Genomic DNA, 27,711 nt, shown 5'->3' on the forward strand with positions numbered 1-27,711 from the left:
AACAGTAACACTGGAAATGAGAGCTATCTGAATATGTTTGCAGATGATGCAAAAATACAAAGGAAAATTACTAGCACAGACTCTTGTAGGGAGCAACAAGAAGAATTAAATAAACTTCATGAATGGAGTAGTACATGGCAATGGAATTCAATGTGAACAAGTGTCATGTAATCAAGTTTGGTAAAAGTGGAAAAAGACCTGATTGGGATTATAAGTTAGGAAATAAAACCCTATACACATCAGAAAGAGAGAAAGACCTAGGTGTGATTATCAATAACAGACTATCTCCGGCTGACCGCATCAGCGAGAAGGTACGGAACATGTATACACTGCTTGCAAATATGAGAATAGCATTCACATACATAAATGAAGACATGCTAAGAAGGATAATAACATCATTCATTAGACCAACCCTGGAATATGCATCAATAGTCTGGAGTCCTCATCTCAAAAAGCATATAGACAAGATTGAAAAAGTTCAAAGGGCCGCTACAAGATGGATACCAAGCTTACGGGATCTAAGCTACGAAGAAAGACTAAATAAACTGAATCTACCAACACTACAGGAGAGAAGGAAAAGAGGTGACATGATAATGCTATATAAGTGCATATCAGGAAAGGAGAAAATAGACATAAATGATTACTTAACATATGGAGAAGCATCAGCAAGAGGACACTGCAAAAAACTGCATAAGAAGAGAGGTGATAAAGACGTAAGGAAATTCAGTTTCCCAAACAGAGCAATTGATCAATGGAATGCACTACCGAATGAAATAGTGTGCGCCAAAACAATTCACAAATTTAAGGATATGTACGATAAATATGGTCTAAGACACGGGACAATACGAGCTTGACTCATTCCTGTAAAGATACAATTAGGTAAGTAAGAACAATTAGGTAAGAACACACACACACACACACACACACACACACAAACACACTTATTCTAGTCTTGTTAACAATAACAACCAACCTCTCTGGTCTTGTTAAATTCCCGGAAGTCAACCACATAGGAATCGGAGGCCTTGTCAAAATGGATGAGATTTTCGAACCTGTGCCCCCAGAGGATGTCACAAGGATGGTAGGAGTAGCGAGCCTGCATGGTGTTGCCTGTTGACTCAGTAGTCCCCTCCAAATACACCACCAACTCAAAACTGTGTAGAATTTTTAAGTGGTGTAACTTAAGGCACATTTAACCACTCAATCCATTTATCATTATTATTTTTTAAATTTTATTTTCTATCTGCTGGCAGTGTTAATAAACTCTGGAAGGATCCGTAGTAGTAAAGTAGTTAATTATGGCTACAGCTAACCCCTCCTGCTTGACAGGTCTCCTTTATTCTAAATAAAATTATCTGATGGTAAAATGAATAACATAAAATGTGTTGCTGGGTTACCCCACTCATTCTGATGACCCATGTTTCACTTTAATCCCTTCACTATGATGCTGTATTTAAAATTGTGCATGCTATTATCTGATTGTTTAATTTAGTTTGAGAATTTTTTCAACTAAAGAGATTAATGAAGGCTTCATCTAATCCCTCCAGTTTGAAAGGTTTATCCGAAGGGAAATAAAATCATCTGGACATAGCAATTACAAGATATACATGGACCTGGAGTGGTGGTATCTTCATCGTGGGTCTACTCCAGAGGCTATGGAGAACAGGAGGACAGCATGGGGGCCAAACCTTCGTGAACCTCCTGGCCCATCACGGGGCCCCGAGTACCTGGGAGTGGCTTCGGTCGCCCGGGCAAATACCACATCTCTCAACAACACATACAACACCGTTTTTTCTACACCGAGAAATGACTCCCAGGCGGTCATTCTCGACGACTTCTTCTAGCCGGGGACATTGAGAGCAATCCAGGACTCACCAACAAATACATATGTCCAACATGCTCAAAACCTATCACGTTGAGCCGACAGACAAAGGGTTCAGTTCAGTGCAATTCCTGCAAGAACTGGAGCCATTACACCTGCACAACACTTGGATCCAGAAAACATTACACAAACACCTGGACCTGCTCCTTATGCTCCTTCCCCCCCATCCACTAACCACCCCACCAACCCTACTCCTACCTCCTCCACATCTCGGCCAAACACACCGATCCTTCCCACACCAATCCCCCAACCTCTCTCATTCCAACCCATCCTAATCCACCCCAACCCTTACCTCCATCACAACCTTCTATCCCCTCCCCTCCATCCACACCACCACCTAGCCCCCGTGCTGCAGCAGCCAAAACACATCGCACACACAACATAAACATCCTTCAGTTATACATAGATGGAATAAACGCTAAAAAACAAGAACTCACACAATTCATCACACAACATACACATTGCCATCTTACAAGAAACAAAACTACAGAATACAGAAAACACCAGCATTTCATAACTTTACCACCATTCAACAAGACCAGGCCGTTGGTGGTGGCGGTGGATTCATCACCCTGGTACACAAATCCATCAACTTTTCAGATACCAGTGCATACACAAAATCACTTCCTCCACATGACACCACAACCAAAATAGAATCAATTAAATAAACACTGGTAACAAATCACACATAACAATCGCCAACACATACATTCCCCACAATCGTCCCCCACAGTACCACACAGTTACTCTCCACAAATACACCACATCACTAACATACCCATCATCATCCTGGGTGGTGATTTCAACGCCATGGCGTCGGTTTGGCATGTCAACAACGCTGACACAGACAGAGGGCTGGCACTACAATCCCAGACAGATCATATTTTCATACTGAACAATCTCCATCACCATACCCATATCCCACACCAAGCCCTCTTCCTCCCATCATTCCCAGACATCACCTTCTGCTCCCCAAACCTCGCCCCCACTACATCCTGGAGAGTGGTCAAAACCCTTGGATCTGATCACCTCCCAATCATCATCACTACCAAAACCAGAATCGCCCCAGCTGGCCACAGACACACATACATTAATTATAAGACAGCCAACTGGGAGGCCTTCACAAATGAAACAGAACATTTCGAAACACTAAACAGTACACCCATAACAAACATCAACACCGCTGTGCACACTTTCAATACAGTCATACAAAACGCAGACAAAAAGACACATCCCTAGAGGCAACAGAAAGAGATACAATCCGAACTTCACACCAAAATTCAAGGCCTCACCAGTCAACAGGACACAATGCGACACTCCCAACACCCCATACACAAGACACCATACAACAAATACAAGAATTCAACACTCAGATAAACAATAAAATATCAGAACAACAAACACTAAACTGGAAAAATTATCTCCAAACACCGGACCACAAAACAAACACCAGTATACACTACAAAACACTAAACAGAATCACACTTTTCAACAGCAACACTACACAATCACATGCTGTCATCACAACAACAGACACCATACCCTCAAACAAACAACAAGCAAACACTCTCATCAATCACTTTTCACATGTCAGCCATCTAAACCCCCATCGCGACGACCGACGTATCATCTGACGTAAGAAACAGTTCTCGACAGACCCAGACTAAGCACCTTTCACTTACAACCAGACGAAGCACATCATTAGCAACCTTAAGCATTCATCTGCCTGTGGACCAGACAACATAAGCAACATTCACCTTAAACACTTTGGACCACGAGGCATACAAGCACTCACCAACATACCAGACTACAGCTACTCACACAACATAATATCCAACATCTGGAAGCATGGCATTATCATCACTATCCCTAAACCCAACAAAGACCCCACATTACCTTCCTCACACCGCCCCATCACACTCCTCTGCACCCCCTCTAAAGTCACTGAATGATTAGTACGACAACTAGTTACACCTCACATCCCCCAAGCCCAATCACAACATGGCTTTAGGCCACTACACTCAACCACTCTTCTTACAGACCTCACTCAGAGAGTTTTTGGTGACATCAATTCAGTTAGGCGACCACATGGAACACTCCTAGTCACACTAGACATCAGCAAAGCTTTTGATGCCATCCCCCGCCACAACCTCGCAAACAAAATACTCAACACAAACATGCACAATAACACAAAAAGATGGTTGGCAAACTACTTAGCAGGCAGATGCGCACATGTAACATTTGCCGGTCAGTCTTCAAACATCAGAAACTTCACAATTGGCGTCTCCCAAGGATTTGTCTTGTCCCCTACACTCTTTAACCTATACATGCACGACATACCCACACACCACAGATACATACAGCTTCCTATGCAGATGATATAACACATGTACACACCAAAATGCAAACAGCTGCACACATCCTCCAATCTTACCTCAACACACTACATGAATGGTTCACCACAAACAGGCTCAAAGTAGCCCCAGCCAAATCTACACTGACCCTTCTCACAAACTGGGCATCAGAAGATAGTCACATTCCACACCTCACCATACACAACACTCCTTACCACACACACACACGCACACCCAAAATCCTTGGTGTAACATACATCAATGTCATTTAAACAACACATCACAAACATTAAAAATAATATAACAACAAGACTCAATGCCTTGAGGTCACTTGCACATACAACATTCGGACACAACAAAGAAACCACCACCACAGTATACAAACAATAAGTGATGAATTACGCAAGCCATGCTTGGGCTCCTAACCTAACTAAAACACACTACAACACTTAACAGACAATACAGAACAAGGCCCTAAAAATAATCACAGGCTACACAGCTACTACACCCACAGACCACCTACATCAAGAAACCAAAGTCCTCAGTGTTAAGGATCACCTAGACATAAGAGGCACCCAAATTCTTGCTGCAGCCTCCACAAACTCACACCATCCACTACACTGCATGGCAGCACATCCACACACACCAGGGAACATAAAAACAACACCCAGCACACGATATACGCAAATGCTGTCATCCCTCCCCCCTCGCCCGCCTCAGACCAGCTTCCAGAAGCATATCCATACTCAAATCACTCGCCGCTCCATTCAGTCATTTAAAGACAACACACAGCTACATGCATGGCCTGGCCTCTTGATATCCACCCTTCTGAATCCTATCTCCCTCGTGAGGATAGGGCCCACCTGGCCAGGCTAAGATGTGGGCATCATCCAGCCCTCTTAAGTTACTAGAAGAGGCTAGATGACTCCGTCGCAGATGTCTGTCCAGGATGTAACACAGCACCCCATACTATTAAGCACATTATGGAAGACTGCACTGCACGCAATCACCTATACCAACAACACAACATACACTCCTTGAGAGCTCTGTGGGAAAGCCCGGTATTCATGGCCTTCCTTGGGGCTGTTCGGCCAGACTGCTTTGGGAACAACTACTACTACTACTACTACTACAAGATATAAAATGTCAGACCGAGGGGGTTAATTTTATTCTTCCCATCTCCAGACACTTTTATGCGTGTTACGAGATTTCACACGGGGGGGGGGGGACAGATATATGGCAGTCTTCATTAATTTCTTTGCTATGAGGGGCTCTCCTAAGCTACATAAAATCTGGTGTTAGCAGCAAGAATAAAAAAGAAAAAGAAAAAAAAGGCACCATTTCAGAGGGATTAACAGTAACATTCAGTCTCATACTACCTCTGAAGTATAAGGCCCAAGGCTGGGCTATTTAAGAGTAAATGACTGACCCACAATACTGGTGGTATAAAAAATAAAAAAAACTCTAATGAATGAAAAACCTCTAATATGCTACTAAATCTTATCACATTTTTTGTTCTTCCTCCAATTATTTTTATTAAATGATCTTTATTAAACTTAAAGAGAAGTCTCATGTAGTGAGGGGATAAAATGAATGCTATGGTATATCTCATTTCACCAGCTCTGAGAGTATCTCCTGAGCTAAATACTAAAACATCATCTGTTACTGTAGTAGCATGAATAAAATAAAAAGTAAGTCATCACTTTGAAGGGTTAAGGCCTCAGACCAATGCACAGAGAAACTGACCTTCACCCCGACTGGTGCTTTAGATCACAGACCACCAGGCATTTTTATTATTTATGATGGTTCTGTCAATTAATCAGCATGTCTGCCATATGTTTACTGTCATAATACAATACTGATTTAACTATACAATATTTATTTATCTGGTGTGATTAAAATGGGGTAAAGTATATTGTCCTTACATGTGTTCACACCTGTTCATAGTCTTTCTAATGCTCCATTGAGTTACAATCTCTGTTACTCACAAACATCGCCTTTTCTTCAAACTACCTTCCTACTGTACATGTACTCTGGAATGAAAACTAATAAATTACTTGTGACTGTAGCTGGAAAGTTATCAACTAAGCAGTATTTAAATATTAATGAAAGTCAGGGTAGTCAGTATTTAGATATATTAGTATTTCTTTCACTAAATACAGTACCTCTAGTAATGAATATGTGTACAAAACTATATGAAAAAGTAAACAAAGTATGGTTTATTATGTATAAGTACAGTTTATGGAGATGGCACATCAAGGTATTATGGAAAATCATACACAGTAGAAGCCCAATTTAACGAACTAATTCAGCCAACCCCCATTCCGTTATCTTGAACTTCCCGCAAAATCGAGTCCTGTAACCAAAGCTCAATATAAGGGAAACTTTTCCAGTATTTTGAGGTACTTTCCACTAAATCTTTGAAGGAAACGGTCAAGCCAGTTCCTGACAATGCGCACTCAAACTTAGAAAACTATGCTAACTCTCAATGCTACACACAACGGTCTGAACTCATAATTAATACCCACACTTAAATGCATTATTGTGTACATGTTAATAGTGATATATACAGTAATGACTTGGTAATAAAATATACACACATAAAGAATACGGTGAGGATGGTCGTGAACCAAATAGTATTGTAAATATGGATAGTAAATTACAGTAAGGGTGCAACAAGGAAAAAAGGTTGCTGGTTCCTTGAAAGCAGTGATAAGAAACAGAGAAGTGAGCATGGAAGTGAAAAAGGTTATTACAAAATTGTGATACCAACTCTAATGTATGGAAGTGAAGCTTGGACGTTGTTGGAAGGACACAAGTCAAGAGTGAGAGCAGTGGAAAAGAGTTATTTAAGAGAAGCCTGTGGAGTCACATGGAGAGACAGGCTGACAAATGGGGATAAAAAGAAGCGTTGTGGTGTGGATGTGGATGTGATAGGAAGTGTTTGGAGGAACCCACTGAGGTCGTTTGGCCATGTGGAGAGGATGGAGGGTGAGAGACTGACGAGAAGAGTGTGTGAGTGAGGTGGAAGGGGGGGAAGAGGGAGGGGGAGATGGAGGGATGGAGTGGATGTGAGTTGGGAGCAGGGAAGTGAAATGGCGGGGGACGGCGACGTGGAGGCGATTTGTTTATGGCCACCCCGAACGGGATTAAAGCGTCTGGCGATAGATAGATAGAAATTACAGTAAGGCTTAATTCCAAAAGTAGGGGTTCTGCTCTTGCTGCAGAAATATGCCTGATACAGGTAGCCATACTGGCCCCCTCAAACCTGTGTCAGGCCTGAGGATGGTTTAGTCACTGTCAGAGTCACCCTTCATCAGCACCCTAGCTGGGACAGGGGTGACAGAGGCTGGGGAGCATCAGGGATGGCGCTCCATCTTCTCTATTTTTTTCTAATTTCTAGGCAGGAAAAAGCCTCACCCTGTCCTTCTTTTCCTGAACCTTAGGCATGGTTCATAAAAGATTTGGTTAATTAAAAAAAAACACAAATAAGGTTGCAATACCAAGGCAAAGCCGCACATGCATGAAGCAGTTGTTTGCAGTTGGGGGATCACGTGAAGACTGCATGGGCCGAGTGATGTCGCAGAGTCCCCACTGCTACCATAGGCAACTAGGTGGGGATGTGTGGCAACACTGCACACCGCCGGTCAGGGAAGTGTTCCCGGTATGGGCTTGATGAACGCTCGATTTGTGGGACTTTTTTCGGCAATTTGGTAGGTTTTAGAACGGAATTTCCTTAATGGAATTACACTCATTTTAACGCAAATTTTCCTTTATATTGGACAAAAAAAAAAAAAAAAAAAAAAAAACGGAAAAAAATGATTCTGTAATCTCGGGCTTCCACTAAATCGATGTTCGTTAAATCGAGCTTCTGTATGCTGAACACCAAATGCTGGATAAACAATGATGAGGATAATCCACCACTGGACCACCATTTACTGTACTTATAACTGAACATGTGCTACCATGATTTCTCATTACTTAAGTTTACAACTTTAATAAGGCAGGCTAACCTCTCATTCATGAGGTCGACAGCAGACATGTTGAAGAAAGGTGATGTATGATCGATGACGTGGACAATGGTCATGGGCCACACGAAGAACAGGTTCTCAGAGCCATCATCATTACCAACCTTGACGTCATACTGGTGGTAGGGGATTTCTTCACCTTCCTCTGTTGTCCTCTTACGAACCACCTGTAACTTGCACCACTGTTTTACAAACTGACTTGTGGGGACAAGTATAATTGACCAGATACCTGTTTATGGTACCTTGAAACTAATCCATCTATCTATAGCCAGACGTCATAATCCCTTAAGGGATGGCCGTTTTGCTATGAGTTGGTTGTTTTACAGGGAGGGGTGCTAACGCTTGCCGACACATAGGGATGATACTGAAGCAACAATCATGGTCAATTATTTAAGTTTGTTTTACTGCAGGTTATACTGTGACTCAGTTGATGATGAATAAACCTGCTTTCGTTTAAAAAGTTGCTGATAATTTCAGAAAAGGCTGCATAACACACTTTGAAATGGACCATAATTAAATGCATCACAAAGCTGTCTACCCAAACCTTACAGCATGCTGATATACTGTACTGTACTCTGGCTGTCATCATTTCATTTTCATCTAGTTTTGTTTACAGAGGCTCCAGCATGCTCACATATATCAGCCCTCATGACTAATGGCACCTTTCCATTGTTCAGTCTCTGCCTGCCTCCATATTCAATCCCTTATCCCTCAGGTCACACTCTATGACCTCATCCCAAGTCTTTTTTTTGGTCTGTCTCTCACAACCCTACCTTCAGTGTTCAGAGTTCTCACCTTCTGCAGCCAGCTGTAATCTTCCAACCTCTTGACATGCCCTCACCATCTCAATCTACCCATCATCATCATGACACTGATACGTTCAAGTCCCACCCTTCCTCTCAACTATTCAGTCACAGTCCTAACCCCCCCAGGCCTCTCATTCAAGGATGCATTACACATCCAAATACTCATTATCATTTCTATATCAGCCTACAAATATCCTCTTCACTTACTGCCCAGGTCTCACTACTGTACAGCATTACACTTCTAACATGCTGCATACAATGTCCCTTAGTACAGATGGAAAGCCCTCTCACTGTCATGAGAAGCATCAGCTCCCTGAGCTTCCTCCAACCACTCCTTACCCTAGCCACAGAGCAAACTACAGCTCTACCTTAAGCACATAACTTACCCCAAAATAGCAAAACATCTCCACATATTCAAGAGACTCTCCAGCAAGAACAAACCTTTGGTTCATTCATTCGTATCATTTACAAAGGCTCCAACAAGCTTGCATGCGTTCGTTCATTAGTATCATTTATAAAGGCTCCTACAAGCTTGCATGCGTCGGCCTCTCAATTACGTTCCCTCTGACACACTGCACACATGAAATCAACATTATTCTGCAGCCTACCTCTAGTACCACTACATCTCTTTATGCACCCACTTATCACAAACACTGCACAAGATGGAGTTCCTTCCCACATCCTTGTGGCAAACTGCACATGGCCATACTCCCACTGCTTTGACAGTTCCACCACCAGCACTAGATATCATTTTTGCTTTATCTGTGTTCACTCTCAAACTCTTTCATTCCATTCCATCTCTCCACATCCTCTTTCCTCTGCCCCCCCCCCCTCTCGTTCTTCACAATCATCACCAAGCAATCAGGATACAAACACTCCCATGGAAGTCCATTTCTAAAATCACTTGACGGAGCTTCTGGCACCACGAAAAATAATATGGGGCTCAAGACTGACCCCTTATACTTGCCACCATTCACAGAAAACTCGTCACTCAAACCACCATTCCCTCTTGCCTGGTTGCAAGCACCCTTATACATTGCTATAACTACTCCAACCACCACTTCTTGATCCCAAGCTTTCTCATTACCCACTTCACCATCTCCCTCGGAACTCTTTCAAAGGCCTTCTCCAAATCAACAATAAGAAAATACAGTTCCCTCTTCTTTACTGTACAGTATACTGTGTTATTTCTGAAGCTTTCAGACAATGAATACTGCATCATTGGTTCCTTTGTCTGGAATAAACCCAAACTGTATCTTATTAACATTCATTCTTTTCCTTATCGTACCTTCCAGGAGTCTTCAGTACCTTTATTATCTGGTCCAAAAGTTTTATGCCCCAATTAATTCCTTTTTCCACAGCATCACCCTTCTCCTTATACACAATTACAATCACACTCTTCTGCCAATCATAGGGAACAACACACTCATATATAACGTAGTTTATCAAATCGGAATCTAGACCCACTCCTATACCTTATGAGGCCTTCGACATTTCAGCAGTGAACCCGGACACACCTGCTGCCTTCCCTAATTGCATCCTGCTCATTGCCCTGCTCACAGCAGTAGCAGCACTCAAAGGTCAGAGGCCAAACACTGTATCTGGCACTATCTGCCAAACCTTCCCTGTTCGAGTCAGGCTCCTCGTTCAGCAACCGGTTATAATGCTCTCTTGAAACATCTTTAATATTCACACTGTCCTTCATCATTCTTCACCCATTCCTCACCTATGATATTCCTGTTTTCTCTCTTCATATATTTTGGTACCTTAAATTCCTCATTCTTCATTTGACCTTACAATATGAAGGCTATCCAGTACAGAGATCCCTTGGTTATCGCACACAAATGGTACCAAGTATGACGTAAGATAATGGAATTTCGTGATAACGAGTACACTGAACTTATGGGATTTATCCTAACTGGTATCTGGCACCCCAAGTGGAAGTCCAAATTTTTCCTCATACGACAATTAACGCTCACTAAATACAGTCTGAAATACAGCATAGTGTCCTCGGGAGTGCTCAATCCCCCACATCAGATTCAGTATAGTGCCCCCGAAAACTCACCGACACCCCCACAAGGACCCCACGGAGGAGGAGCAGCAGCACACCGAGACTCAGTGCGACAACGGGACAAGCCAGGCCGGGCTGTACGACCCTATGACCTGGAGCTGCCCCGCCGTCGCCATAGCAGGAATCCGGCACTACCTTCCAGGCAAGGTTCCACCAAACCATCTCGAGGTGGAACTGTCTGTCCAGCTCCGATCAGCACCCCTCAGAAGTTGGCCTGTAGCCACTCCCACCTTCTATAGAAGTGTGCCAGTAGCCTCTCCGAAGGTGTCTTCCCTCTTGGGACGGCCAGTAGCGCCCACCCCTCATAAAGGAATTGGCCCAACGCCGACCTGAGGGTAATCAGGAGACGGCCGGTAGTCCCTCCTGCCTTTGTCAGAAGGTGTCCTTCCGGAGACGGCCGGTAGCTGCTCCACACCCCCTCCTGAAGGAGACGGCCTGTAGCCACTCCCACCTTCGTCAGATGGCCGGTAGCTGCTCCGAAGGCATTGCCCCCGAGTCGACCTGTAGCCGCTCCACACCCCTCCAACAGGAGTCGACCTGTCGCCGCTCCCACCTTCATCAGACAGCCAGTAGCCGCTCCGAAGGTGTTGTCCCAGAGTTGGCCTGTAGGTGCTCCCCACCCCTCATGCAGGAGTCGGCCTGTAGCCACTCCCACCTTCATCAGATGGCTGGTAGCTGCTCCGAAGGCGTTGCCCCCAAGTCAGCCTGTAGCCGCTCCTCATACCAGCAGAAGGAGACAGCCTGTAGTCGCTCCCGCCTTCGTCACATGGCTGGTAGCCACTTCGAAGGTGTTGCCCTCGAGTCCGCCTGTAGCCGCTCCCGCCTTCGTCAGACGGCTGGTAGCCGCTCAGAAGGTTTCCCGAGGTGTTCTGGTTCCAATTCCTCCTCTTGGGCCACGGTCAGTAGCCTGACCTCGGCGTCTTATAGTCGCACCCATGGGAAGCCATGACCAGTAGCCGGGCCATGACCAGTAGCCGGGCCCCACGGCCGGAAACAGATGAGAACAGTCCTGCCGCCCCAGCGTGAGATGAGTGTCCTGTCCCCCAGCGCAGTAGACGTGGGAGAGCTTTGGAGAGGCCCTATCGCCTCCCCTGGCCTCTACTCCCTATGCCTGGCCCTGGAGAAAACCCACCTGATGGACCCTGATGCAGACCGGTGCCGTAGCCCCTCCCTGACAGCGCCACCTGGTTCTGGGGGCCGCAGCCCTCGGGAACTCCAGGCCCTCCCCAGAACTCCCGGGCAGGACCTCCCTACGGCCCAATGGCGGAAGACCTCCACATCCGGCCGAGACCTGACCGCAAGGTTCAGGGAGTTGTTCGGCCCCAGTCCTGAGGGCCAAACTCCTGTTCCCAGCCCAGAGAAATAGGGCCCCTTCGCCACCTGCAGCCCCAGATGAGAGAAGACGCCCCTGCGTGCCATTCCGTGCCCTCTTGGCACAACCTCTCCTGGCGGTGCCCCTGTCCCGACGTAACTGTCGCCGGCATGTCTCCCCGCCGCACCCGCTGCCAGTAACTTGTGAGACAGTGATTGTGTCCTTAGTACAGAGAAACAGTGACAAGGTGACAGTGTACTTTCCCAGCACCAGGACAAGTGTTTATGTGACAGGGAAATAATGGCCTAATGTACAACAGGGCAGAACAGTGAATAATTCCTGTGAAATCCAAGTGATAGTGCATAAGACCCATGATCAGTGTAACATTCAAGCCGTGGAACTCACATTAGTAATTTCTCCAAATGTCCCTTGCTCTTAGAAAATAACAAATCGAACACGCTATCAATCCCCTCCACTTCATATTACTATAAGCATAATTAGACCCCAGTGCCTTACACCCTCCCCTAGTGAGCTTTACCTTAGCCTCCCCCCCCCACATGCGCAACCACCTTGGACCGTATTGTAATAATTAACAAATACCCCTTTGCACTTAGAAAATATAAAGTGAAATAGCTATCATTAACCTCTGGCTCATACTACCATAAATACAATTAGACCTTACACCCTCCCTCAATGAGCCGTTGCTCACTGAGGCCCTGGACTATACTAATCCTGTATACTACGCTTTGAGTGTTATCCCACGTACTTACTACTGTAGTATCCTGCGAGATACTGAGAATCTAGTTGTAAGAGTTTGTAACTGACCAAATATTGTGCTGTATCATCTGCTGTTGTCCCTTGTCTGACCAAGTAATACACATGTAAAGGTTATTGCCTGAAGTTTTTGTGTCCTGTCCCTCTCTTATTTGTCCTAAGCCCCGGTCTCGAAAGAGGACCCCACTACACGTTAGGTGTTCTAGGAGAGAGAAGTCTAGCCTTAAACACCTAGCATTACACTGGTGGACAGAGGTGGTTCTTGACCCGGGAGTACGAGAGAGGTAGTGAGGAAATATCGGCATAATGGCAACAAAACCACGTGTGCAACTGCCCATGTTTGACCCCGACCAGTATGATGTGCACACATATCTGGCGATTATCAAGCCCTTTCTAGACATTGGTTTTGATAATGACCAACATAAAATCGCAGTCACACTCTCACTACTGGGCAAAGCGGCGGCGAACATAGCACCGAAAATCGTCCTGGAGCTCACCTGGCAGAACTTCACAAAGTTTGCAATTGAGGCCATCACTCCATCACTAGTGAAAGTGGTGGCACTATCCCAATTGGATACTTACATTTGACGGGGATTCGGATAACATCCTAATTCAGGCAAGACGCCTAGTGACCGCTGCCTACCCAGAGGCAGATGAGGAAAACCGGGATCAACACACTTTTAACACTCTTCTGAGAGTGCTTCCCAGTGTTGTAAAACAACACTTTACTATCCATGACCCGACTGGAGACATGGATAGAGACATCCAGCTTATTTGACGCCTCCTGACCGCCCGTCCAACACCCCAGCAGATCAATGTGGTGAAAAAGTTTCCCACACAGACTCCGGCTCCCCCAGTCAAGCCACGTCCACCCATGCCTCACATCAGCCCCACCCCGGCGCCGAGCCTGCCTAGAGCACACCCCATGCGCCGGCGCTCCACCCCCAGGGAAAATCCTAACCTGATTCTGGTGAATCCTTGGGAATTCACAGCCTGCAGCTCCCGGTGTCCCCTGCATGACATACGGGACCAGCTAAAGGCTGCACACCACAAGCCCATTACCCCACGTTCACGTAAAGTGTCCTTGCTGTAGGACGAGGCCCCCGAGGACGAACTGGCAACCATAGAGGAGATCAACCCTGGGGAACAGGAGCAGGAGCAGGAAGAAGGAGGCCCCAGGCAGCTGGATTTTTAGGCCCATCCCCGCACCAACCCATGGTGTCGGGGGCCATTACCCCCAAATATCACCCCCCAGTGTACCACAAGATGAAATTAAACGGCGTGAAGGCCAGACTGCTAGTTGATACGGGAGCAGCCAGATCCTGCCTTTACAGCCACTACTTCTCCCGCCACAGATCAACCTTTGGCCCGCTCCGTCCCACAGCCACTCACCTTGTGGACACGGGGGATGGCCCCCTGCCCATCAGTGGGGAGACATGGCCCCTACGGGTCGATACCCACCAACCGGTGTCGACCCAGCACCAGTTCATAGTTTTTGACTCCTCCTGCCAGAGCTACGACAGATACTTGGGACTGGATTTACTCCAGAAGCTGGGAGCTACTATTGACTGCCGCTACCGGCAGCTCCAGTTCCGCACCCCACCCAACCCCACCTGGGCCGTCTGCACCTGTACGCCACGGCCCCAGTCAGAAGACTCACCCGCTCCCTCCCTCCCCCACTCCCCACCACCCCTCCTCCCTCGTTCCCTGCCGCCGTTACCATTCCCCCCCATCATGAGGCCTGGGTGCCCCTCAACCGGCCCTCTGGCCCCTCTGTCTTATTCTCCCCCCTCCTGCCACCGGGAGCCCTTTTGGCCTGCCTCTTGTCTCCCACTTTCCTTCCTCCGCATCACACGGCAGTCCACATTGCCAACCTCGCCCCTTCCCCCCTCACCCTCCCAAAAGGGCTCATAATTGGAGAGAAAGAAGAAGCAGAGCCCTGTGCCCCGTTCCCTTCCCACCCCCCACCCCCCTGCCACCCATCCCTGACCATCTCTCTGCTCAGCAGTCAGACACCCTACGCCACCTTCTCCTGGATTTCCAGGATTTGTTCGCGGCAGGACCAGCAGACATAGGGAACACCACTTACCTGTCGCACGAAATTCATACGACAGGCCCCCCAATTCGACAACCCTCCCGACAGAAGAACCTCAGACAGCGGGAAGAAGAGGACTGTCAAGTGCAGGAAATGATAAAGGCTGGCGTCATTTCCCCCTCCATCAGCCCCTGGTCCTCCCCCATCGTCCTAGTGAAAAATAAGGACGGGACGATGCGATTCTGCATTGACTATCGCCCCCTTAACGATGTCACCATCAAGGACGCCACTCCCCTCCCCCGAATCGACGATTCTTTAGATTCCCTTTATGGAGCATCCTGGTTCTCCACTCTGGATATTGGCAAGTCCCCGTGCACCAAGAAGACCGAGGGAAAACGGCCTTCTCAACAAGTAACGGCAAGCATTACAAATTTAATGTCTTGCCGTTAGGACTTTGCAACGCCCCCGCCACCTTCTCCAGGCTGATGGAATCTGTCCTCAGTGGCCTGATGTGGGAAATATGCTTAGCATATTTAGACAATGTCATCGTCTTTAGCCGGACCTGGGCCGACCACCTGAAGCGCCTCCGCCGAGTTTTCACCAGAATTCGCCAGGCAGGCCTCAAACTCCGCCCATCTAAGTGTGTCCGGGCCGCTCAGACCATCTCGTTCCTGGGACACGTTATCTCTCAGGCAGGAATCTCCCCTGACCCCGACAAGTTCTGCGCCACTGCGGACATACCCCCGCCACAGGACGTCCACGGCATCCGTGCCTTCCTAGGATTGACATCCTACTACCGCCGGTTCGTAAAGGGGTTTGCCCACAGCGCCAAACCTCTCCATGACCTGACCCGAGGAGGGGAACTATTCATCTGGACGGAGAAAAGACGAGCTGCTTTTCAGCAGTTGAAAGACAAACTCATCTCCGCCCCCAGTGTAGCCTTCCCTGATTATGCCCTCCCTTTCCACCTCTACACCAATGTCTCCCTAGCCATAGGTGCTGTATTAGCACAAGTTCAGGAAGGCCGCGAGCACATCATCGCCTGCACCAGCCATACCCTGAACCAGGCAGAAAAGAACACCACCACCACTAAACAGGAATGCCTAGGGATAGTATGGGCCCTCCAGCATTTCAGGGCATATCTATCCGGGACTCAGGTCACCATCATCACGGACCACCAGTCCCTTCAGAGGGTATGTCAGTCAGATTCCCACAATGCCCAACTCATCAGGTGGCGCGAGACCTTAGAAGAATTTAATTATGAAATCTCCTACAGACCAGGCAAGCTCCACACCAATGCAGATGCACTTTCCTGGCTCCCCATCCACACCATCCAGCCTGAAACCGACCTCCTGCAACAGTGGCACCGCAAGGAGCGACCTCCGTGGATTCCCCCCCACTTATTCAAAAAGCTACACCGGCAGGGTGACCACCTCCTAACCCCCTCCGGTCATATAATCCTGGCCCCTGACACCACTCTCGACGCCTTACGCCACCTTCACGCCCATAACGGCATCAACCTGGGTGTGTGTGTGTGTGTGTGTGTGTGTGTGTGTTCTTACCTAATTGTTCTTACCTAATTGTATCTTTACAGGAATGAGTCAAGCTCGTACTGTTCCGTGTCTTAAACCATATTTATCGTACATATCCTTTAATTTGTGAATTGTTTTGGCACACACTATTTCATTCGGTAGTGCATTCCATTGATCAATTGCTCTGTTTGGGAAACTGAATTTCCTTACGTCTTTATCACCTCTCTTCTTATGCAATTTTTGCAGTGTCCTCTTGCTGATGCTTCTCCATATGTTAAGTAATCATTTATGTCTATTTTCTCCTTTCCTGATATGCATTTATACAGCATTACCATGTCACCTCTTTTCCTTCTCTCCTGTAGTGTTGGTAGATTCAGTTTATTTAGTCTTTCTTCGTAGCTTAGGTCCCTTAAGCTTGGTATCCATCTTGTAGCGGCCCTTTGAACTTTTTCAATCTTGTCTATGTGCTTTTTGAGATGAGGACTCCAGACTACTGATGCATATTCCAGGGTTGGTCTAATGAATGATGTTATTATCCTTCTTAGCATGTCTTCATTTATGTATGTGAATGCTATTCTCATATTTGTGTGTGTGCGTGCGTGCGTGTTGCTGCTCCTGAAGGGGCCAGGGAGTGGGAGCCATCCGTGTAGATTTCCTGGTGACCTGCATATGGGGTGGAAGTCAACTCTTGAAAGATTTGGATGCAAGATGTCCATCCAGGGACTTACTGAAGGACTCCATACAATGAACTGAGACCAAGGCTGAGAGGTCATACCAAGGAGGGAAATGAGGCACTGACTCCAGTGGTTGACGGGGAGGAGGCTGGATTGAAAGTGTCTGGTACTTTTGGAGAGCTCAGACTAACAAGGGCCACCTGGATTTGATGGGCCCTGTCAGGTTCAAAGGGTCAACTCCCTCAGCAGTATGGAAAGCTGGTAACGGGTGGTGAGGAGGAGACTGTTCGATGGCCAGGAAGTGTCGGCAGGCTAGTGTCATCCTGATGACATGGGTGGTGGGATCACCATTCTCTGCGTGCAGAGACAAAGCCGGGGAACAGCAAAACATCACAAGTGCTATCCTCAGAACCGTATTTTGATCATCATCTAGCTCTCAGAATTGGATGTTAGAACCCAAGCCATACAGTAGAGTACCAGGGATGGTGGCTCAGTAATGCGTCACGTGCAGGTCATGACTGACACTCCAGCATGACCCTACCAAGTTCTTCAGGACATCCAGCCACTTGGTGCAGGGAGTTTGCAGATATTTGACATGTTGGTTTCATGAGGTAAAGAGAGCCCTAAAGAGTTCTTTAACCATGTAAATAGTAGGAAACCTTTCATAGGTTAGTAGTGGACTACTCCAGGATCAGACATATGTAATACAAATGTCAGACTTGGATAAGGCCAACACTTCAGTCTTTATGTTAAAAGATACTCATGATGTGGCATGACCAGTACTGGCCCATAAGAGTGAAGATATCATCATCCTTAGATATATACCTGAGGAGGTAGCAGGAAGAAATCAACAAGCTAAATATTTACAAGTCACCTGGTCTCGATAAAATCGTTACAAGAGTTCTTAAAGGTGTGTGACCAGGTACCAGTAGCTCCTTTCCTTGCAGAATACATTGCTGGAAGTGCCAGAAGACTGGAAGCTAGCAGATGTCATGCCGATCTTTAAGGGAGGGGATCAAGGATGTCCCCCAAATTATCATCCAATTAGCATGACCTCAATTATAGTAAAACTGTTAGAAGGAATAATTGTAGGCTGAACTGTCAAACACCTGGAAAATCACAAAATGATTATGGACTCCCAGCATGGTTTCAGATGACACAGATCATGCCTAAACAACTTGCCTGAAATTTTCCTCAAAATGTTGAGTGAGTATGACAGGAATAAAGCAGCAGACATCCTTTACTTAGACTTTCAAAAGGCACTCGACAAAATGCCTCATCTTAGATTATTGTCAAAGTGCATGAACTCTGTAATAATTGGGATATTACACTCTGCATAGAAAACTGGCTAACAGACAGGAAACAGCAAGTAGTAATCAATGGAATTTCTTCTGACTGGGCTTTGGTCACTTCTGGAATTCCACAAGGGTCAGTCCTGGGTTCACTCCTGCTTATTATTTACAGTATATCAATGACATAAATGTTGGTCTATTATGTGTGATATCAAAGCATGCAGATGACATCACATTGTCTTGATGGGATCGAAAAATTCCAAGCAGACTTGTGTGGACGAGAGGAATAGTCTGTGACATGACATATGCCATTTTACTTAGAGAAGTGCATGGTGATGAATGTTGGCCATGTAAATCTTGGGTTACACTATTCACTTTGGGGGAGAATTCTGAGGATGACTGATTTGGAACAGGACTTCGGTGCACTGATCAGCAGTGACCTAAAGTTTTCCAAACAGCATATCAAAGCAGAGAATAAGGCCCAGAAATTCCTAGGCTACATTCAGAGGCAGTTCTGTAATAGGAACAGAGATTGTTCTTACACTCTATAACTTCTTAATACAGCAGCTTCTGGAATAGGCTGTGCAGTTCCAGTCACTTACACTTAGAACAGACTTATATCAACTTGAAATAATTCAACCTAGAGCTAAAAAACTTGTTCCATCCATCACGAGACTATATTCTAATGATCACTTGAGAGCTCTGGGACTGTTTTCATTTGAAACGCATAGGCTAAGAGGTCAGCTCACTGAAGTGTTTAAAACACTGAATGGGTATGGCAATACTGGTCGTTGGAAATTGTTTAGTCTCAACACAAACTCAACATGCAACCATGGTTGGATGCTGGAAATGAAAAGATTTAACACCAGCATATGTAAAAAATTTTCAAGTATAAGATCTGCTCCACCTGGAACAGACTCCCACTACAGTACAGCAGTTTAAAAGAAACCTCAACAGGAACTTCACTAGAATGAATGTGACTTGATATATGAGTATTCCAGAGCAAAATGACGTATGTGCTTCTGTGCTTACACCCTGCCTGGGCAAACTTTCGCCTTTGTCTGTCAACTTGTACCTTTCCTTCTTGCTGGAAGTTTGCTCTCATTCAGCCAGTCCCAAAGAAGGGTGACCACTCCCAACCCTCCAACTATCGTCCAATTGCTTTAACGTCCGGTATTTCAAAAGTTTTCGAGTCAATTCTCTACAGAAAAGTTTTAAGGCATCTTTCCTATCACAACCTTCTTTCTGATCGTCAGTACGGGTTCCGTCAGGGACACTCCACTGGTGATCTTCTCACCTACCTTTCAGACTCCTGGTCATCCTCCTTTCGGGACTTTGGTGAAAGCTTTGCCATTGCACTTGACATCTCAAAGGCTTTCGATCGAGTCTGGCATAAATCTTTAATTTCCAAACTGCCCTCTTACGGTTTCTATCCTTCTATCTGTGCCTTCATCGCTAGCTTCCTTTCTGGTCGTTCTATAGCCGCTGTTGTAGACGGCCATCGTTTTTCTCCTAGATCTATCAACACTGGTGTTCCTCAGGGCTCTGTCCTATCACCAACTCTCTTCATCAGTGAGCTTCTAAGCTGTACATCTAACCCTATCCACTTATACGCTGATGACTCCACCCTTTACTTTTCCATTCGGTTCCCGCAACGCCCATCTCAGCAGTTACTTCAACGAACAAGGGATGAGGCTATGGGACACCTAATGTCTGACTTGGCTTGTATCTCTGATTTGGGTAAAAATAATCTGGTTGTTTTTAATGCATCTAAGACTCAGTTCTTACACCTATCAACCCGACAGAATCTTCCACAAGTATAACCACTAATGTTTAATAATATTCAGCTTAATCCTGCATCATCCTTGAACATGCTTGGGGTTTCATTTACTCGGGACTTATCTTGGAAAGATCATATTACATTTCCTGTAAAATCTGTTTCCAAGAGATTGGGTGTGCTAAGCCGACTCCGTTCTTTCTTTACTCCTGCACAATTGTTGACTCTATACAGGGGTTTTATCCGCCCCTGTGTGGAGTACAACTCTCATGTGTGGGGAGGCTCCCCACATACAGCTCTTCTCAATAAGGTGGAGTCAAAGACTTTTCGTCTCATTAACTCTCCTCCTCTTACTGACTCCCTTCAACCTCTGTCTCTTTGCCGCACTGTTGCATCTTTATCTCTTTTCTATCGCTGCTTTAATGGTCACTGCTCCTCTGAACTGTCTGCATGCATTCCTCCACCTCTGACGGGCGCGTAGCACCCGTCTAGCAGCAAACTCTCATCCCTTTTCTGTCCAACTCTCTAATGCAAGAGTTAACCATTACTCCCAGTCTTTCATTTATGCAACAGGTCAACTCTGGAACTGTCTCCCTCTGTCTGTATTTCCTGCTGCCTATGATCTCCAGTCTTTCAAACGCTGTGTCCAGGCATCTCGAAATGATCAGATCTTGAATTAGGCTCTCTATTGTATTTTGTGTTTCTCTTGGAGGGAACTGTTTTGCAGGCTCATGGCCTTTGGTTCCTTCTTCCTCGCATAAAAAAAAAATATGGACTACACAGTCTTTGAGATACTTCTTAATGTCTTTCTCTCCTTCTCCCCCTCCCCCCCTCTCTCTCTCCCTCTCCCTCTCCCCCTCCCTCTCACTCACTCTACCTACCTGAGCTTTAACACAAGCCCCAATAACGAAGGACTTCCTCATATCCCCAACTCTAAACATGAGACACAGCATCTGGTCACGGAGGCAGATGCAGGCAGTCCGTGAGAACATGATGGTGTTGGTGCGCTGCTTGGGTCGGGTCAGCTTGGCAAACACCACCCCAACCATGAATGCCTGTAGTATGACCCCAGTGATGCTCTGGATGCACATCACTAGCACTGCCTCAGGACATTCCTCCGTTGTGTATCTGGAGGTTGGAGAGATGATGTTATGTTTGGTAGGATGACCACCACCCCAGGAATACCTGAAGTATGACTCAAGTGATACTCTGGATGCACATTCCTAGAACCACCTCACAGCACTCCTCTGCTGTGTGTGGAGGTTTGAGAGATGGGGTTACGTGAGATCAGGCTGGGTAGCTGGGTATGAAATGCTGAAGAGCTACAGTAAGTGCCATACCGTCAGTATCATCATTATTACTATTTGAGTCATCACCATCATTATCATCACTACCCTAACCTAACATCTCATAATATTTAAAAGATGGAGTTGGATCCAGAGGTAAGTGAATCATCATTATCAGGACCCAGTTTTCCACTAAATTAACCAACAATTTTTTTATGGCATTATTTTTACTTGATTCCATCAATGGGATGGGTTGGATGCAGAAATATGAAAAGGACAACACAAAACTGGGAAAAGTTGTCAACCACATGACTATTAAAATGGCTAAAACACATATTCACCTACAATACAAACCTTCAAGGCATCATTCCTCAAGCTGTATCCATACATTCATTCAACTAATGTAAGCCACCATTCCAGCAAGCAGAACATACACTGATCTTTCAGACACTGTTATGAAATATCTGTACAGTATTACCTTCATTCTCATGTACACTTACCTGCTGAGAATGAGGACTGTATTACTAAAATTTACAGTGCAAAGCTGTAAGCAGGTCCCTAATATATGGCAGTCATCTATGGAGCTCCTATGGTCGTTGGCTATGATGTAACATTCATTCCACAATACAAAGTGCAGTCAGGAAAGAAAGAGCGCGGCCAAACAAGTTACATCTTCAACTGCTTCTGATATTACTGCAAAAATCTGGGGACCTGCCTTCCCCTTCACCTTTCAAGTTTTAAGAATATGCATAACTGTGAGCTATTTACGTATACAGGGAAATTCTCTGAATCATTTAACAAGTCGTCATTTTCACATCATCACTTATCCACTTTTGGTAATGTGAATTTCACTGTGGTGTGAAAGAGAAATGCAAAACTGTATATCAGAAGTGTGAAACATAGAACAATCATTATTGGCTGTACAGGTTTTTGCTTTGGCAATCCCATTTTAAATCCACTGAAGATAGAAAGTGCTGAAACTCACGATGACGATAAGTAAAGGTTATGTTAGGTTCTGATGAGGTCAGGATAGAATTCAGAAGGCTAGCATACAAATGAAACCTATTATATTCTTTCAGTTCTATTTCCTTCAAATTATTCTGCTACCATTCCAGATTTCTTTTTGTTCTCATCACCTTAACTATCCACAGTCAATGGTTTGCTGGGTGTTAAGTACAACTGTTGCCCTTTTCATTAATTTTTCTTTCCATTTCTTTCATTTTTTGGTCAGTCCATTTCCATTCCTGAATAAAATCTTTTTTATCCATTTCTTACAATGAACATGCCAAACTTCAATTTAGAAATGCTGTTATTCCTTTCTTACCCACCTTCTCTTTCTCTCCCACCTCCACTCTAGCTCCACAATCTACCTGTCACCACCTAGCCTGTATTAACAACCAATCTGTCAACACTTCTTACTAATACATCTTTTGTACTGAATTCCGTCTACTGATACATCTACTATATATCTGCTGCCAGACCCCTAAGTACCGCAAGGGGTGGCCACAAGCAAATCGCCTCCATGTCACCCTGTCCAATGCCACTTCGCTCCCTTGCTCCCAGCTCACACCCCTTTCTTTTGAATACCTCTCCACTCCATCCCTCCATTTCATCCTCAGCCTTCCCATCCCTCTCCCCCCCTCCACCTCACTCGCATACACTTTCCTTGTTAGTCTCTCGCTCTCCATCCTATCCACACGGCCTCGCGAACTCAGTGTATTTCTCCTAACGCTTTCCATGATATCTACATCCACACCACTGCGCTCCTTCAGTTCCTCATTTGTCACTCAGTCTCTCCATGTAACTACATGCTCCTCTCAAATAACTCATTTCCACTGCTCTCACTCGACTTGTGACCTTCCAACAAGGTCATGCTTCACTTCCATGCGTTAAAGTTGGTATCACAATACTGTCATGCAGTGACCTTTTTACTTCCATGCTCACTTCCCCGTTCCTTATCACTGCTTTCAAAGAACCAGCAACCTTTCTTCCCTGTTGTACCCTTTCAAGCACTTCACCCTCAGAACTTCCATTCTTACTCATCACACTACCCAAGTACTTAAACTCACATATTCCATTTCCTCCTCATCCAGCCTCACTCTACATTCAGTGACTTCATTTCTCTCGAAGACCATAACTTTACTCTTCCCTACAATCACCATTCGATTCCATTTCTTACACACACTCCCAGACTCATTCACCAAGCCTTACAGTTCCCCTTCATCTTCACTTAACAATACAGTATCATCCGCAAACAACAGTACACGGAGTTTCCAAACACTGCCCTCTCTTATTAGGGTCGCTCCAACATCCACTGCCCTACCTTGTACCTCTTTTATAACCCCATCCATATACAAATTGAACGACCATGGGGACATGACACATCTCTGTTTGAATCCAACATTCAGAAGGAAAAATTCACTCAGCTCACTATCCACATACACTGCAGTTTAGCATCCTCATACATACTCTTCACGGCATTCAACGACATCCCATTTACTCCATATATCCTTAATACTTTCCACATTCCTTGTCTATTCACCCTGTCATACGCTTTCTCCAAATCTATGAAGGCCGCATACAACTTCTTTCCCTTTTCTAGAAAACTTTTCCACTAAAGACCTAAGAATGAATATCTGATCTACACAACCTCTTCCCTTCCTAAAACCTCCCTGTTCTTCTCCAACTACTTCCTCTGTTATTTCCCTAACTCTGTCAATAGGTATCATACCATATACTTTCCTATTACTCTATGAAGACAAATGTCCCTATCATTACCACACACTTTTTTAAATGTCCCTATCATTACCACACACTTCTTTTCCCCCGCTTCCATTGTACAGGGGAATAATTACCGGTATACCTGACTTCCAATCCTCCAGGACCCGACCTTCCTCCCAGGCCAATCTGCACATCTTCCATATCCATTCTACTACTGTCTCTCCCCCATGCTTCAGCATTTCACCACACACTCCATCATTTCTTGGGACTTTCCCCATTTTGACTTTCTTCATTGCTTCCAGTACTTCCATCCTACTTACAAGTGCCACACTGCTAAACCCTTGTCTTGAGGATAATAACAGGACCAACCAGTTGGACTTGTTCCTATATTTGTCAAACGTGGTGAGGGCCACGACTTCGTGGGGCACAGCGTGTGGATACTGACGTTACTGTTACCCACGGCTGTGGCACACTCACAGCCGCAGCTCACGGACTCGATGTGTTAACTCTCCAAACTCAATCTCCAGACTGACTTCTCTTCCTACCTCCTCCGTAGTGTACGCACTCCCATCATGAAAGATGACCAACACGTGAGGGGCCTGAGTCCCTTATCTCAAACCAAGGAACTCCTCTCACCATGTGTCTATCTTCACCACCCTGCGCCAACAGCAGTAAATTTAACCTTTAATTAATACTCAGAGATCTAGGCAAAACGTCTTAAACCACGTGAGTCATTCGTCTTAACCACTGCAAAATGCTTACTACCTCTCAACAAAGCGTGCAGCCACAACACCACTAATTCCTTCCTCTCTTCTCACATCCCTCCTCCTCCCAGCCATTCCCCAGCCACTTATACTCACACTGCTTTCATCCACTGTGTTCGACAATTCCTTAAAGTGTTCCTCTCCATCTGCTCACTTTTTCTCCTTTCTCCACTGCCAATACACCCTTTTTATCTTTCACTCCCCTGTCTAACTCTGTTTTCCTCAATCCAGAACATTTTCTTACATTCTTTCCACTTTAGAATTCTCTTCACCTCATTCCAGAACATTTTCTTACATGCCATCCAATTTACACTCAGATTCCTTCCAAATTCCTCATCCACTCTCTTCTTACTCTTTCTTACTAATCTTTTCACCCCTCTCTTCCTCTAAACATATAACACTCTCTTCGGTCTCTCAACTTCCTCCATACCCGTGTTTCTCATCCACACACTATATGCTGTCTTCATTTGTGCCACAGCCTGTCTCACCTCTTCATTCCACCATGCTGTTCCTTGCACTCCCTTTCGTCTTCTCTTCACCCAACACACCACCTCACATGCTGCACAGATTTCTTGTGAATAACTTGCACACACCTCCCACGTCCCCCATCTGCTCCAAATCTTATTTACCCAACTGCTCCTCCAGTTCTCTTTTATCTACTGCCTTTTTTCCATTCTCTTGGAACCTTTCTACCCTCCTTGTATGGAATACTTCATCCTGTCCTTCTCTTCTCCTTCTCCTCCATTTCATTTGAACCTTGACCTTCACCACCACTAAGTGGTGGTCAGAATGTCCACTCCCCCAACCTCTGTATGCTCTTGCATCCATTACACTCCTCATTCTATCATCCACACACACATAATCAATCACTACCTTCCATTCATTTGGTTCACTACCCTCCCTCCTCATCACTCACCATGTATACCTGTTGATCATTTGATCATTTTGTGTCTCAAGAGGGTATTGGCTATCACCAACCCCCTCCCGGCACAAATGTCCACTAGAACATTGCCATTCTCATCCACTTCTGCAGGCACACCCCACTCACCAACTACTTCATCCACCTTCACATTCCCTACTTTTCCATTCATATCTCCAATTAAAAACACTCCCATTCCTTTCAAACTTTTCCATGCACAGTTCCACATTTGTAAAAAACTCTTTTTTCACACTACTTGCACAATCTTGCATTGGCGCATATACACACACAACTGCCCACATTTGTTGTCCAACTTTCAATCTTACCCACACAATCCTTCCATCTCTGCACACAACAATACAAACTTCTTCTTTTGCCCTCTCATTCTCACCTACTCCAGCGCATATACCCCCATCCATACTCCCATTCTCTCACAGTCTCACCTCTCCATTTTGTCTCAGTTATTCTACAAACATCCACTTTTGCGTCCTCAAGTACCTGGACAATCTCTCTCTCTTTCATCTCATCATTCGCACACCTTACACTCCATGTCGCCATCCGTATCATGTCCTTTGTTTGATCCTTAGTCGTCACCTGTTGGTCAGTCGTGGTTCGAAGCTTCTTGTTCATAATTTCACTTAGTTGTTTTCCGGGAAGGGGCACTAACCCTCTTCCCAACCTGCTGTCACGTAGGGAACACGTGTTGGTTGGTCATAAGGCTACCACCCAGCACTGTAAATGATTTCCTGGTTTACAGGAAATTATTTTGCTTGCCACTCATTGTACAGTTACCCTAAAATGATGTACTGCTGCACTAATTGGGTGGATGACAGCTGCCCCCACCTACCACACTGGTACATACACATTTTTATATTTTCAGTTTTGAAGAGATTTCTTTTTGAAGGACTGACTGAAGTACAAAACTTTAAGCACTATATCTGACCCCTCCAGATCAAAATATCTCTTAGGCTGAAAAAATTACTTGATAGTGGCAAGAACACAACTGAAACAGTGCTATCTACAGTATCTACTGCCAGATTCCTTAATCCCATACGGGGTGGCCACAGACAAATTGCCTCCATGTCGCCCTGTCCCCCGCTATTTCACTGCCCTGCTCCCTGCTCACACCCATCTCTCTCACATACCTCTTCACTCCATCCCTCCATCTCATCCTTGGCCTCCCCCTCCCTCTCTCCCCCCTCAACCTCACTCACATACACTCTCCTCATCAGTCTCTCACTCTCCATCCTCTCCACATGGCCAAATTTTACCTCAGTGTGTTCCTCCTAACACTTCCTATCACATTCACATCCACACCACAACGCTCCCCTACATCCTCATTTGACAGTCTGTCTCTCCATGTGACTCCATATGCTCCTCTCAAAAGACTCATTTCCACTGCTCTCACGCTGACTTCTGTCCCTCCAACAAGGTCCAAGCTTGACTTCCATACGTTAGAGTTGGTATCACAATATTGTCATGTA

General features: G+C 45.5%; 1 protein-coding gene across 1 annotated transcript in view; it reads right to left on the minus strand.

The window, feature by feature from the left end:
- Positions 1 to 27,711, minus strand: part of LOC145401911 (ATP-sensitive inward rectifier potassium channel 12-like) — an 81,781-nt gene that overhangs the window by 16,471 nt on the left and 37,599 nt on the right. The window contains exons 5-7 of the mRNA XM_080274017.1: positions 21,419 to 21,665; positions 8,250 to 8,431; positions 974 to 1,154 (exon numbers count right to left, since the gene is read on the minus strand). Of these exons, the coding sequence (XP_080130143.1) occupies positions 974 to 1,154; positions 8,250 to 8,431; positions 21,419 to 21,665 (610 nt within the window). The remainder of the gene's footprint in view (positions 1 to 973; positions 1,155 to 8,249; positions 8,432 to 21,418; positions 21,666 to 27,711) is intronic.

Source organism: Coenobita brevimanus, chromosome 57, assembly GCF_032717465.1.
Source record: "Coenobita brevimanus isolate Jiangsu-jjx chromosome 57, ASM3271746v2, whole genome shotgun sequence".
Lineage (NCBI taxonomy): Eukaryota > Metazoa > Arthropoda > Malacostraca > Decapoda > Coenobitidae > Coenobita > Coenobita brevimanus.